Here is a 15,957-nt window from a genome sequence, read left to right as displayed (position 1 = left end):
AGCGTTTGGATTGTTCGGACTGCCATATAATTTATTATTATTATACATTGCGACTTAGGTAGGCAGTAGTAAACGTATATGCTTTTACGTTACTTAGTTAACAGATTTTCCGCGACAATACATATTTAATTCAAGTCTAAAAAGTAAATGTAAGCGATTCTAAAACAGAAACTTAACCTGGGTACAAATAATATCACAATATCAAATAGTGAAATGTGAAAATTTGAAGAAAATTTCCTATAGGTATATCCCGTAAAACCCCCAAAATAAAACGTACGTTTGAGGTGTTCTCTTAAAACCCAAATGTTTAATGCCCGTATCCCCGTATGCATAGAAAATGTATGTTTCACATTTAACGAAAACTAAAACTATCGTGACGGAACTGAATTACGAAGAACGTATAAAACAAAAATAATCGTCACCAAGTGATAGGTATAATCTGCTATGTACTTACAAATCATATTAAATAACATTAATCATTATGTATTTTCTTATTTTGTTATGTAGGTATAAAAACCTACTTTCCTACTTATAAAAGCATTGCCTATTCATTGATTTCAAATTTTAAAAATTATTCTACTATATCAATAAATTAACAGTTGTAGGCAAAGTACTATAATTTAAGGTATTTTTCATAATATCCTAATTTTTGTACACCTATAACAACTGGATTTTAAAAACTAATCTACGTCTAGCGGGTATATAAGTTTGTCTGACAATAAATATTTACATTAGGTCTATCGCGTCAACAGAGTAGTCAAACAAAACTTACGTAATTATTTATTCTTCCGGCGAAACGCGTTCCCTTTGAGTGTATAATATTGTCTAGTGTCAAAGCTGTGCGTCTCCGCCAAGGAAAATGCAGCGCGCGTCTTCATATCTCCGATCCAAAAGTTCAGTCTGGAAGTATTGAGATTACTGACATTTATAAAAATAGGCACCTAGCTTAATATGCTTAATAGCACCTAACGAAATATGTGAGTACGTATTGGAATCGCTGTTCGTCTCAAACGATTGTCATTTGCCATAGATTATTTATAATTATAACCTAACCGTTCCAATCATAGAAAATATATATATGGTCCTAACCGATGGTTGATGGATATTTTTACATTATCTTCAAAAAAACATTTATTTGTTTCTACTAGACGCAAATGCGGTAAATTGAATTCAAATTTTTAATATAGATAACGGTTACCATTTATTTATTACTTGGTTTATAAACAAATTCTAATTGATATAAAAAAGTAATTATATAAAAATAGTTTTATTGATCCCAATATTTAAAAATAATGTTTCAAATAAAATAATAAAAAAAATTTAAGAAATACCTATTAATTAATATGTATTACCTAAATAACAAAATAACTAAATAAATTCGTGTTTTTTTTAAACATTTTCACGCCCTCCCCCCCTTTACGAAATTGTGTCACTCCTCCTTAGAGTGGTGCGCCCATTAGGTTAAGAGCCCTTGAAATAGTGCATGTTAAAAAATCAACCATATCATCCCCCCCCCCCCCCCAACCCTTGACAAAATCATTTGACACATTTAGCTACTTTTTGAATTCAGAACGATACATTGAACGTACAAAACTGTACCTACCTACATAATAGTTATCAACCTATTAACCCATCAATAATATTATATTTTTTATTGTGTACACTAATCGATTGGTATATACAAAATAACGTTAAGTTATAAATAGGACGTGGATTTAAATGCATTAAAAATAAGAAAAATGCCTTAGAAATACGATTTAATGCACTTATATTACAAAGCTTAATAAAATAGCCAGAAAAATTAAAAGTCCAATTTAAACGAGTTAATCAGATGCTATTTAATATTTTGAAATAAAAAAATTCGACAGTAATTCCATATTGGCGACTGTTGTTTTCTATAACTGAAGACTGAAGTTATAGTATCGAACATAATGGGTACGTAAAAAAATAGAAATATAAGAAAAAAATTACCTTTATTTAATTGTATTTAATTTTTTTCTAATAAGTTTTTATAAAATTGACTTTATCCCATATAAATGTTCTAATTTCATTTTTAAATTCGTTGATAATATATGAAACGAATTCTTTGCTTGGAAAGCAATGTTTTAGAAAATTCAGAAAATGCAGTTTATATTTAAATATTAAAAATAATAATTTCTGATGCATTGATGCTGAAGAGTGAGGGTTGGACAATCAGCCGAACCGAAATCTAACATCTTAAACACTTAATATAAACAATTTTTCAAACACGCGTCATGGTATGAAAATAAAAAAATATTTATAATTCTTATTTATACCGATTTTCTACCGAAAAAAAAAATACTTTAATCTCAATATTATTTATTAGTTAACGATATCTTTGCTTAGAATCGTTTTTCGTTTGTTCGTTTTGTATTTTAATAATTTATACGTGGATATATTATTATTACTAATAATTATAGTAGTTGTGTTTGTTTTATTTCATTAATTTAATTAGTACTATTCCAATAAATTATATATTAATTAATAATTTTTAAAACATTGTGTTCAAAAAAAAAAAAATGTGATTTTAATTAGAGTCTTGTAATGTACCTACCTATATTTAAAAAATAAATAAATATAATAATAACTGTTAAATTTTTAGGGACATAATAGGTAACACATTCGTGTATGTAGTATTACACTATTTATATACCTATACGAGTATATGAGTAGGTATATTATTCATAAGTGCGCACACGTCAGGATAGGCAATTGACCATTCCGTGAATATACTTTTATGTGTACATGGTTATACATCCCTAATCCCTATGATATAGAATATAGATATTAGGTGAACAATAGAAGTTAAGTATGTGACACTAAATTAATAGTTACCTATAACTTATAACGTTGTATTTGGAAAAAAAAAATTACCAGTTATTAATTAAAATTGTATATAATGACTCTTATCAGTTATAAGTCATAACTCATAACATATATTTCTATAAATTAAACCAAAATATTTATATATTTATATTAAGTACTTTGTATAGGTATGCACCTATTAATTAAAATTATTCTACAAACAGGGACTGGAAAAACGACGACGACGTTTATTAGTCATTTCTAGTCTGGAACTAAAATATGCGCCTACAACACTTGGATAGCACATTTTTTGTGACATTAAATATTTGTTTTAAGTCTTACAAGTAAATTTAAGCCCCAAAAGAATATAAAAACAAACTTACTTTAATTATCGATTCCTTCGGTGGAATCCGTGACGTGTGTGAACTGCGACGCCCATGAGGAAACGCTCCAGAATACAGCCAGAACTTAGAATATTGTGATTTATGAAAAATAAAATTATACGAAACGCAGTAAGTTTTTTGCTCATATCTTCTTTGCTTATTGAAATTTTAGAATTTTTAATCGACTGTGTCTTCTGCAACGACTTTGAGATTTGCCATAGATTAAATAAATAAATGATAGATATTATACTAGGTACGTCAATATGATGAATCCACGGATATAATATAATGCAACTTTTTATATTAAAGAGTTCTGTGTTAAGGAACAATTTGTAAAGAGCTTGTTTTAAGACTGTCTGTCTTGATAACAACTAATTTAATTTAGAGTGTATTGTTATATTATATTATAATGAAATTAATGATTATAGTAAAATATATAATTGCAAGACATTTAATACCTATATCTATAGCCATCTAGAGTATAAACTACACTAAAATAGGTGTAAGTATGCTAATAAAATATATGAGGTGTATTATGTATTTATGTATATAAAAATATAAAATATAAAGATTAATAACATTATATTGTTTTAAATACTTCGCGCAAACCTAAGGTGATACCCGGCGTATAGTATAACATGCAAAAAGGTGCGTATTAAACTTGGCGTGGTGAAACGAAGACGGTCTCGCGTATTTTATACATTGCGCTATTGGGATTAAACTTATAAATGCTTCTACGTCACCTAGTTAACAGATTGTCCGTGGCAATAAATATTTAATTTAAGTCTAAAAAGTAAATGTAAAATAGTAGGTAATAATATGAAAACAAACTTACTCGTAAACATCTACTCTTCCGGTGAAATGTAGCTAGAGTGCCGCCATCGCCGAAGAAACAGCTATCTTCATCCATTTTCATCTAATCATCTCACTCCGATGAGCTGAAACTTGAAAGTATCGAAATATTTTATGAAAATAACCTGATCAAACGAAATTTGCGAGTTTGTGTTACAACTTATCCGGTTTAACGAACTATCCGTTTATATTTGTGGCCTATTATTTTTTTATTCACTGAAATCAAAATATACAATATATTATATTTATAATACAATAGTATTGCTGAAATTATTAGAATTGTTAACCGTCGCCGACGAATTTCAACAATTGACGATTGCCATAGATATTATAAAATATATTATTTACTCAGATAAATCCAAAGAACTTATATATTATTATATAAATACTCAGTATACCTATACGGTATATTTATAAATCGTATGTTTTTTTACAGAAATCTTTGTGATCTGCAATGCACCTATTCTGGTTTTCTACTTCAATTATAGTTCGAATGCCAAATTTAACTATACAAACTGGTCCGCAAGTTTATAGACATTCTAATACGCAAAGTCCGTTTTCGAGAAAATCGATTTTGGTTTTTGGTGCAACTCTAAAACAAATGACCGTAGGTACATTAAATGTTGACTGAATGCTTATATTAGCATTTTCTATACACCATAACATTTTCCAAATATTTTGACTTATTTTGAGCTGTTTACGGACATTTTCAGTTTCCATTTTATTTTAGTTTTTTTCCTATAAATATCAAAAAAATGTTATTTGTTGGTTAAAATAGCTTGAAAATTCAATAGAAGGCTCCTAGGTTATTGTTTCAAAGGAAGATGAAAAAAATTAAAAATCCTTAGTCACGGTTTTTTATTTATAAGCATTTAAAGTTCAAATCTTGACAAAATACTGAAAAATTACGAAAATGATCAAATTATTTTGAGTTGAGAATTCATAAAAATTTTTCTTTTTCAATCTAAGATTCGAAAATGTAATACAAGATTATCCATAAGTTTAACTACCTATATCAAAAAAAAAATGTCTACAACAAAGTCAAATTAAATGTTTATGAACGTTTGAAATTCATATTTTTACAACATTTGATTTCTCATGTAACGATTTTCTTATTTTGTTGTAATTAAAAAACGTATGACTGTAGATACCTACTTGAAAATTTCACTGAATGTTTATATTAGCATTTTCTATACACGATAACATTTTGAAAATAATTTGACTCTTTTTGAGCTGTTTACGGACATAGTCAGTTTTCAATTATTTTAGTTTTTTTTTCTATAAATATCAATAAAATGTTATTTGTTTGGTAAAAAAGCGTGAAAATTTAATATAAGACTGCTGATATATCGTTCTAATAGCAGTTAAAAAATATTAAAAATACATAGGCTCAATTTTTGATTTATAAGCATTTAAAGTTCAAATTTTGACAACATTTATCAAATTTATAATTTAATAATTATTTTGTAGTTAAAAATTTATAAAATGTTCAACTTTTGTAGCTAAGGATTAAAAATTTAAAACAAGGTTCCACGTAAATAGGTTATATATAAATAACTTTATTCACTATAATATCATCAAATATACTTGGTAATATCATAGGCTGACTGTAAGTACCTTTGTCGAACAGTCGGGCAAGCTGGATTATATTTCCGCCGGCGCCGCAAAACGGGTCCACAGCCACTTTCACCCGGTCACACTTTTCTGCCATATATAGGCGCCGAGTGTCTCGGGACAGACCGAGTAAAAGCTCTCTACAAAACAAAACATAGGATTATAATATATATCATTTTTATTTTTAACATGATATGATACATATATAATATATAAATGTGTTTTTTTACATACGCTAGTCCATCAGAATACCTTGGTCGAATTTCGAAAATAAGGCATGTCTCTTTTTCCAATATTTATATGTGCTTGGTCTATGGGCAATATAAAAAAACATTATTTCTGATTATACCTATGATTAAAATATGCACGTACGTGGTGTCCGCGCGGCTGACGGCTTCACGACGCTGCATATCGGCAGCGGAGTGCCGTTTTCCGTAGTCACGGCTTCCACGGGGGACGGTTTCTTGACGCTGCCAACTGGCAGCGGAGTGCTGTTTTCCGTGGTGACGGGTGCCGAGTTCTCCGCACTGTCCGGTAGCGGAGCGACGTCCGCAGCTGTGGTGTCTACGACCTGTGCTGCAATCGGACCTCCGGCGACCGACTTCAGCGGCGTCTGATCTTCAGGTCGGCTGGAGAGTCTGATCAACTCCACTACTATAAACATTCCGGTGCCGACGGACTGAGCGAGGAACCAAATTTCGAAGGCTAGTATCACAGTCACCCGTCTTGCGTAATCCGACGCGACGGACACGCAACGCGACGCCGTCTCTCCGTCTACCGTTCCGGCTGCTCCCGGAAAACGCTTTATCAATGCCCGTTGCACTGCAGGACTCCTCACGATGTTGGCGATGAACGCAGTCATCGCGAGTCCTGCGCACAACAGGCAGAGCAGCAGCGCTAAGACGGTCACAGCCAAAGTTCCGACCACGGTGACGACCTGCATTGAAGTTACGCTGATAGCAGTGAGTTGTCGTCCTGCAATAAAATAAACATTAAAGTTAATAATTATTCATAGTCGACGAACGTGTGACACACACACGGAGGGCTTGCAGCATCGTTTTCTATATAATATCAAATTATACTTACGTATTCTGCGGTGCACAATGCGGCGCTATCGTTTTCTATACCCACACGTACCGTTTCTTAAAGTTTTCTGGTGCATACGTCATGACTATAGAAAACTTTAAGTAAAAAAAAAAAAAACAAACAGGAAAAAACAGAAAAAAACTAACTAATACAAAACAAGGAAATTTTTTACGAGAAAAAAATCATTATTATTAGCCAACAAATTAACTATAATCTTACGACGAAAAATACGCGAGTACAATATATGAAACCTATACCCTATATTATTGTGTTACTGCGCAGGCCAAGGCCTTATTTAAAATTTTGCCACCCGTGGGCAAAAAAAATTTTGGGCCATTTTGGCACCCACGTTTTTGCTTATGATTAATTTGTCTCGTTTCAATATTTATTATCCACAAAAAATCAGAAACAACTGTCTTATTATTACTAAATATAATTAAAAATTATATAATATACCAAACTACTATATGGACGACTGTATTATTATATTATATTATATTATTATTCTCTTAATAAATTGATGTGACAATGCTCTTTTGCAAAGGTGAATAATATTTAGATAGGTACCTGTTTTGTTATAAAATAATAACGATAGAATTTCTATAGCATATACCATAATCTAACATTTGTTAATAGGCATAGTTACTCGGCATCTATAGCGATGGAATGATAAAAGTGGTTTTAAATTTAAAAGCTGCGGGGTTGTAAATAATATAATATTATTACTGTCATTAATGCACGCAGATAAATCTTTAGAAATGTGTACCCATATATTATAATAAGCCACGACTTATTTTAGTTAGACAGGAGAAGAATAATAATTAATAACAGCTCGCACTTAAAAACACGTGATGCTGATTTAAGCAAGTGTATGTTTTTATAATTATGCACTTCCGCAAATTCGGGTTTTTTTATATTTTAATTAAAAAACTAATAAATGTGTAGTTATTATTACGTCTTGTTAAAAATAATAATAATAAAATCGTATCCACAGTCCACACAACGCTTGAAAACGCGTTACTATGTTTCAATGTTTGAAAAATAACAAACAAATCGTATTCTAATTTTTACGAATTATTTTTCTGTCGTATTTTAAAAATACAGAATAAATTCTTATCAATGTAGATTGTTGCAGTTTTGCGATTCACGTAATACATAATAATATTACCGCGTTCCGATTGTCGTGCTTATCAACTTATTGTGAGACCCACCCGCGCAGACTCACGTCATAGTTAAGCACGAACCGGACGTTAAAGTTCCACTGTAAATTTACACAGAATATTTATATTGGTAATTTCTATTTTTCTTGAATAATATTCATTTTTTTGTACTAAAATTGTTCTACCATAACACTATACAATTAGTACACAATATTACAATATTACGCTATATTATGTAGGTACTTATTAACTATTAGTTACTTTATATTCATGTAGGTAAAGAAGTAAATTTGTTATCTAATATATAAAAATCTCGTGTCACAATATAGAAAATGTATGTCGCCAAACTCCTCCGAAACGGCTTGACCGATTTTCATGAAATTTTGTGTGTATATTCAGTAAGTCTGAGAGAGTGAAGTTAACTATTTTTCATACCCCTAAGTCCAACCCGGGGATGTGCTTAAACGAGGATTTTGAGATTTACAGTGGAAATGTTTGTTTATAAATGGTTGCTATGGGTTTTAAAGTTACAATAATAATAATAATTGGTTGCCATTGGTTAATCGTTAATTAAATTATTATTATTAATAATTATTAATGACGTATTAGTATTTTATTTGTATATTGGTTAATCAAGCATGCATCAAATCGGATTGTCACATATTGCACTTTATAGCCGCTCATCGGCGGGTGGATTTTCTAGTCTTGATATACCTTTGCAAATTGTCGGCGATCCGACGTGGTCGGATTGCCTACCAGGGTGGCTGAATTGCACTTACTGTTGCGAGTTACATACAAAAAGATTTGAACAATCACAATTTAAAGAGTTGTCATTTTTTAAGGGAAACGAAGTGCATGGGATCAGCTAGTTTAAATATAATAATAATTAGCTTATCTACCATATTATCTAGATAAAAGTTAAATTATCTTTATCTAACATAAATAAAGATAAAAGTTAAATTATCTTTATCTAATATAGATAAAGATAAAAGTTAAATTATCTTTATCTAATATAGATAAATGTATATAAAATTACCTGTATTAGTAATATTATAGGCTAACAGACCGTTTTCGCTCAAAATAGTTTTTCGTATACACTGAGTTTATATATCATTGAATTCAAATTTAACATCATCCATAACGGTGACCGACTTGTAATCTACTGTACAACAGAGCGACACCCACTTACCTGCTTTTTTTGTTTAGAAATTACATTTTGTTAACTCAGTTTAAGGGAATAAGTGTTTTTACTAAAATTTGGGTTGTAGTTTTCCAATCCCAAAAAACTACTTACTTAATTGAATTATGTTAGTCGGAGAACTTAACTGTGCAATTGCTGTAAGCTGTAGGACGGATCTTTGTTATCATTTATATTTCCTAGAATTTTTAACTCCGTGTACCCAAATCTACATTTTGACAATTTTTATTTTAAATTATATTGTTTAAATCTTTTCATAGTTGATTCTAAAGAATATAAGTGCATATCAAAAGTTTTTTCAAAACCGTGCAATCATCAATATAATTTACATTAATTCTACAATTGAAGTTTTTCATAATTGTATTCATAGCTTCCTGATATTTGCTTGCAGGGCCATTGCTAATTTCGTTTAAATTGATATTTTCTTGTTATGATGCAAAACGATATTAGATTTTAAGCTTTTTTACTTAATTTAAAGGACCACGAAACAAAAAAAATGATTTAGGTTTAATTAATAGTTAGTTAATTACTATAGCTAACAGTGGTACTACAATTTGTATACGTCGATTCGTTGAGGTGCTAGAGCCCAAGAGAGATAACCGCGTGACGTCAAAAGATGCGCGGTGGCCTATTCTTTTATACAGGAATCGCCGACAAAGTCCAGATTATTAATTTATATTTTTTTTTATATTAAATTATATTATAAATAACTGTGTAGTCACGACAATGAACAGACATATACAAATACTATATTTGTTAATTATGTTTTTATCCAAAATAAGACATAAATTCTATGTTTATATGTAGGGTTTTAAAATTTCATGAAATTTATTTTCTTGAAATATTTCATGAAAATGTCATGAAATATTTCATTTCCATGAAAAATAAAAATAAAATGTTTATTATTTCTAAAAGTTTATAGTCGTCAAATTCCAAGTAAACATTTTTAAAAGTTTGTCTGTTGTATGAAACAAAGAAAATATGTAACATATTTACATATCATTTATAAGTTGTTTAACAAATCTATAATATAACAAATTTAAACATTGCCTTTTAACTCTTAAGTTACAAACTCATAAACCAACTCAACATCATAACATATTGTTGAAAGCCATGGCTCTGCGAATGCATTCTATACTACATTATATTATATTCGCAATGTATATATAGACATAAACCACTCTTATAATAGTCGTGAATCGTGACCTTTTGGCTTTTACAATATACAAAATATGATCTAAGTATTAAATAAAAGAGTCCAGAGCACCTTCACATAATCATACACACACATATACGACTTTTGTACATGGTACAATAGGTATACTGGACCTATCACATAAAAAAACAAGAAAACAAAAAAAACTTAAAATATATTTTATCATATTGTATTAGGTAGGTAGACTAAAATTGTTTGAATATTTTTAGAATATCATTGTGTATAGAAAATGATAATTCAACTTTGATTCACCGCTGGCCGACGGACTGAGGCACTGATCGACGTAATTTACGTCATCGTAAACCATCAACACTCTGTGGTTCGTCCAACGACCGTACATTAGGTTGCCTATACTACAGGGTTATACAAAATAAAGATCGAAGACAAATTCAATTGTGGTTACTGGTTAATATCATAAACAGTACCCAATAGTGGAATGTTTCAAGTATTTATTATCTACGTTAAACATTTTTGAATTCTTACAATTTATCAAAATCATTTATGGAGAAATTGTAATAATTTAAAAATTAGATATTCTCTAATGTGGTAAAAATTTTAACTTCATATGAGTATGTAGCACACTAGCTGTACGCTACTTGATACATCAAATTCCAATAAAATAAACTTATAAGGAATCTTGTATATTTTTCAAGGTATATTGGTGTTAAAAGTAAAAATGTTAATGATTTTGAACTGTATAATAATAATTGATACATTTTTGTGATTTTGATGAATTTCTAAACATTTTAACTCAACTCTCTAACACTAGTATAATAAAAATTATGACTGTATTATCGATACTCATTAATTTCGGACTGACCTTATTACATAAAATTATGAAAAACCTGTACTACATTTTTCTCATTTATACTCATAAACAAAAATTGAACAAAAGTCAAACATCTTATATAGCACAATTAATAGAGTAAATGTATTGAACATTTTTAATGTCCAGTACAGACATATCAAACTCAAAGTTATAACAAAACCAAGTATATTGAATAGTTTCCTATGCGGGCAGAACATAAAACAGTTATTGAAAAAAAACACATTTTTATTTATTACTTAAAAGTTAAAATAGTTGTATACTATAAAATACTTTTTCAATTACAGCTTATCAGAAGATTCTAAAGTATATCCACAGAATTATTCTGTGGTATATCCCTCATTAACATAGTTTCAAAATTACACATAATATGATTGTATTATAACTACCAACCATAAGAGCATTTATGCTAATCGGTGTTAAAATGCGGGGGTCTATCAATAGCTACTGCAGCATAAATAAATCCAGCATCATTTATACAGGTTTCCATTAATTTCCATGTATTGGTGTGGGGGTTGTATATTTGGATAGTCAGCATATTAGTAGAATGTGTATTACCCACAACATATAATAAACCATCTAAAACGACTACTACACCTACATCAAAAAATGTAATTTATAATACATTTTTACAAATATATTCTTCGAAAATATAAATACTATAGTTACTAGAATGGTTGTCAAAGAACATGTCAGCCACTGGAGTCCATACTCCGACACTTGGTCTATAGGCCTCAACAGATTTAAAATATCCTGAACCGTGTGTACCACCGACAGCATACATAACACCGTCTAAGACTCCAATACCAACATGAGAGCGACGTTTGGACATTGGTGCTACTAGTTTCCATGTGTCAAGACTAGGATCATAACATTCAACTGAATTTAAATGTTCATTTGTAGAATTATCATAACCTCCTACCTATACAAATAATACAATTTAATAAAATTTAATTTTACTAAAAAATATTTTTTACCGCATATAAAAGATTGTTTAGAATTCCAACACCAACATCGCATCTCTTGTTAGCCATACAAGAAACCATTCGCCATTCTTCAAAATTGATATCGAAAACTTCGACACTATTTAAACAAATAGAACCATTTTCTCCACCAACCTAGATTTTAATATTATATTATTAATTATATACTAGCCATCCCACACTATAAAACTATAAATTAATGTAGGCTGTATGGTTCCATATTGGTAGTTTAAGTAAAGAAAACAAAAAATTCTATAATTATTTGTAATTTCCACTACTCAGGTGGTATTTGGTAGATATTAGATAATAATCAAAACATATTTTGAGGACCAATAACCTATTAATCTACCTTTTTTTGGGCATATTAAATTTTATGTAATTTTTCTGAATTGAAGTTTCCATAAATAGAAAATGTCACAAATGTGTGGCTCCCTCCAATGACTCAACTCCTTTCACGTTTTTCATTGGATTCTAATGATTTTTATGACAGTAAATATCCATAAAAAGAATATGTTAAAAAGTATGAACTTGTATTTGATAGTCATAATAGTGGCTTATTGACAAGGTTTTTAGTATTGCTACCTATCTGCATGAAAAAAGCTTATAAATACAAATAATTTTAGCAATTACTGAAAAAACAAATGAGTTATATAAAGGGTAACTTACAGCATATATACTATTATTTAATACACCAACGCCTAAACGATCTCGATCATCTAACATGTTGACCATTGGTACCCAACTGGATTTTTGTGAAAATAAATCAAGCATTTGAATAAACTGTTCACATCTACAGAACATTGATGAATTTTGAATACGACCAACAGCAATCAGAAATTGGTCTGCTATTAAGGCAAGATGAGTTGGATGGCAATCCTCATTCATTACTTGTGCAATGTGGCATAGGTTGTTTGCTGGGTCATACCAGCTTATAAAATTCTTATCCATAAGCGGAGAGTAACTTAACGTAAGGATAACCTGGAAGAAATAAATTTATAAAATAACTATAAAGGTAAATTTATCAAAACAGAAACATACTTTTTGTAAACCACCAGATTGTCTAGGTTTACACCGAATATTTTTTGGTATGGTCATTATTTTTTGTGACTTGAGTAAATGAAATTGTATCGCTTCTAATACATAATCTTTACCTAAAAATATTATAATTATATACTACAAAAATTACAATAAAATTATAATTTATGGAAAAGCATACATTTAGGATTATTTTTAAGGAGAGGCTCTTCAGATACATTTTTTAATAGATACTGTTTTGAAGTTAATGGCAATCTTACATGTTCCATCAAATCTGGCAAAAATTGTTTTCTACAACATAATTCATGTCTTATCCAATTCAGAACACTTTCAAATACCTATAATATATAAACACAATTTAGTTAATATAAAATAACAAAATGTAAATATATAATATCGTCGCCAATATTTTTTTTTGTTATACCATCAACAAAAACAAATTTATAAATTTGCATAAGTTAAAGAATATTTTGCAAAGCTAGTTCTAATAACAAATACTTCTGGTTTACCTCTTGGGATCTCTTAAACAGCTATTAGATTTCTTTTTTTTATTGCAAGCCATGAATTATTTACTATAATAGTATATTTGAAATATAAATATTGTTAATAGATGAATTAGATAGGTATTAATGGTATTATACATATATAGTTTTATTATTTGTAATTTAATAGCTACAGACCAAGTTTACTGTAAGAAACATTAAACATTTAAATGTATTACAAGTATAGAGGTGTAATAGGTACTGCATATATTGTATTAAAATAGGTATTTGGTTTTATCAGCTATCTATACATGGGACAACCACCAAAATAATAATTTCTATTCTGTAAAACGTAATTCAAATATACTTCTAACAAGCGGCCAATATATAAGATATATTATACTTAAACAGTTATTCATATATTTGCATGTATAATCTTAAGAAACGTAGTCCCGACTTGAGTGCAAAGGCTTGGTAATACTATACTGCGGGTATACAGATAATTTACTGGGTGGAGGTACAAACGGTTGCTGCCAGACTATGGCCTGACAAACTGATCGCCGCTGCATGACTATGCAACAGAAGGTATAGGTAAGCAAATTGAGCCATCTTCAAGTTTCAACCCATAATAATAAAATAACAATAATTTTAGTTTGCTTACATTTTCTTCAAATGGAACAGCATTGTCAGAACTGGAGATAAGTTGAATCACTACTTCAGGAGATAAAGATAAGAATTCATCATATTTAACCACTTCTCTGAAAATAATAATCGTAATGTATAGAATTTACTTACTGAACAAGAAAATTAAGTTATGTTTATCATACAAAAACTGTTTTTTAATATAGGCATCAGAACTTGACATCAATCCTGTACAGTAATGTAAGTCAGCAAGTGCTCTGATTCCAAGACAATTTGAAGGATTTAGCTGTGTTTGTAAAAACTCTTCACATGAGGCTTTTATATAGTCTAACTGTATGAGATCTGCAGCCGCTAACAAATCCTTGAGAAATAAACAATAACAAATTGAAATCATTTTAAAATAAGTCTTATAAATATATAATACCTTCACATGCTCGTTATTTACAATTATTTCTCCAGTATAAATATAATTTATCAAGAGTTGCAAAATGGTTGGGTTTAATTCTTTTATAATAATACAATCTTTATTCCTTTCTTCAAAGCTAGTGAACAGGGCCCTGAAATATGGACTAGCTGATACTAAAACAACTTTATGTCCAAAAATTACTGTACCATCGTCTGTTTCCAACTTAATATCGCAAAACACTTCATCTCTAAAAACAAACATTTGTTAACTTTTTATTTTTCTAGCTACTAAATTCAGTCACTACATACATCCTTAATGATTGCAAGACCCCAAATATTTCTGCCGTGTGAGAGCTATTTTTAAATTTTTTTGGTTCACATCTTTTAAATTTCAGAATACTTGTTTGATCACCTTCACTTGGCAAATGTTGTAAATCATTTTCATCCATTTCTGTAATAGAAATTAAACATTTTTAAATAATATGTTAAAAATTGTGAAAATGATACTTAAATATACATGGTTTTACCAATTATTCAATATATTATACATATTGTAAATGAAATTGATAGCTAGTTAAAAATACAAACATTTTTTGTATTTAGTTCCAGCAGTAATTTACAAAAATTATTTTCATCAAATTTAACGTTACAATTTGACCAAAATCTTGTTTTTACAATACTACGTATGTTATATTTATTTAGTGAAAATCATTATATTGAGTTCTTATGATTTATATTTAAAATATTAAGATTTAAAATTATTTTTATTGATTTTATATTAGTACTAGCTGATCACACGCACTTTGTTACTTGTAAAAAATTACAACCACAAAGACTGTGACACGAGCATTAAATATTAGATTATAATAGTATGCATATTTATTTAAATTTTGGTATTTATATACTCTAATGTATGCACCAAAAGGTGGTTAGCCATGTTTCGGCCATTAAAACCATAATATCGATATTGAATTTTTTTTTGCATCGGTAATGAATTATGATAGGTACTATTTAGAGATGGTGTGGTACCAATATTATTTCTATTTTCATTTCTCCGATACAATAAAACGCTAAGTAGTTGTGTTGATAAAATATTATTGAATTCAATATAGAATATTATGTTCTATCTTACCTACCTATTATGTATTGTAGGTGGTTTACTTCAACCGAAACCGGTGACACAAATTATGTCAAATGGTATTTATCTTAACAAAAACATATCCAACTAAAGATTATTCTGCGAAAAAAT

General features: G+C 29.2%; 2 protein-coding genes and 1 long non-coding RNA gene across 10 annotated transcripts in view; all 3 read right to left on the bottom strand.

Moving 5' to 3' along the window:
* Positions 1–778: 778 nt before the first annotated feature.
* On the bottom strand, positions 779–4,748 carry LOC132941342 (uncharacterized). Its single transcript, XR_009664153.1, has 3 exons — positions 4,045–4,748; positions 3,210–3,293; positions 779–900 (listed from the first exon to the last, which is right to left on the bottom strand). It is a non-coding gene; the product is annotated as an uncharacterized LOC132941342 (long non-coding RNA).
* Positions 4,749–4,755: 7 nt separating this feature from the next.
* On the bottom strand, positions 4,756–8,745 carry LOC132941341 (uncharacterized). Of its 2 annotated transcripts, XR_009664152.1 has the most exons (4): positions 6,048–8,743; positions 5,910–5,986; positions 5,679–5,815; positions 4,756–4,799 (listed from the first exon to the last, which is right to left on the bottom strand). XR_009664152.1 is itself a non-coding variant. In XM_061009355.1 (3 exons), the coding sequence occupies exons 1-3, from the start codon at positions 6,616–6,618 to the stop codon at positions 5,756–5,758; spliced, it is 690 nt and encodes a 229-aa protein (XP_060865338.1). In that variant the 5' UTR covers positions 6,619–8,745; the 3' UTR covers positions 5,604–5,755. The 2 variants fall into 2 exon arrangements, 1 of the variants encoding a protein (XP_060865338.1); XM_061009355.1 differs by lacking the exon at positions 4,756–4,799 and having other exon boundaries at positions 5,604–5,815; positions 5,928–5,986; positions 6,048–8,745.
* Positions 8,746–10,507: 1,762 nt separating this feature from the next.
* LOC132941828 (kelch-like protein 2) overlaps positions 10,508–15,957 on the bottom strand; it is a 30,801-nt gene continuing 25,351 nt past the window's right edge. For 4 of the 7 annotated variants that reach the window (XM_061010020.1, XM_061010022.1, XM_061010021.1 and 1 more), the window contains 10 exons: positions 15,018–15,159; positions 14,728–14,956; positions 14,489–14,664; positions 14,323–14,419; positions 13,361–13,517; positions 13,183–13,295; positions 12,811–13,122; positions 12,139–12,279; positions 11,831–12,083; positions 10,509–11,758 (listed from right to left, as the gene is read on the bottom strand). In XM_061010020.1, the coding sequence (XP_060866003.1) occupies positions 11,571–11,758; positions 11,831–12,083; positions 12,139–12,279; positions 12,811–13,122; positions 13,183–13,295; positions 13,361–13,517; positions 14,323–14,419; positions 14,489–14,664; positions 14,728–14,956; positions 15,018–15,157 (1,806 nt within the window). In that variant the 5' untranslated portion in view covers positions 15,158–15,159 and the 3' untranslated portion in view covers positions 10,509–11,570. Of the gene's footprint in view, positions 11,759–11,830; positions 12,084–12,138; positions 12,280–12,810; positions 13,123–13,182; positions 13,296–13,360; positions 13,518–14,322; positions 14,420–14,488; positions 14,665–14,727; positions 14,957–15,017; positions 15,160–15,840; positions 15,946–15,957 lie in introns of all 7 variants that reach the window. The other 3 variants (XM_061010019.1, XM_061010018.1, XM_061010024.1) reach the window with 3 other exon arrangements.

The sequence above is a fragment of the Metopolophium dirhodum genome, chromosome 3 (genome assembly GCF_019925205.1).
Source record: "Metopolophium dirhodum isolate CAU chromosome 3, ASM1992520v1, whole genome shotgun sequence".
In the NCBI taxonomy this organism is placed as follows: domain Eukaryota; kingdom Metazoa; phylum Arthropoda; class Insecta; order Hemiptera; family Aphididae; genus Metopolophium; species Metopolophium dirhodum.
The sequence above is the reverse complement of the archived record's forward strand: the minus strand, read 5'-3'. Positions and strand labels throughout refer to the sequence as shown.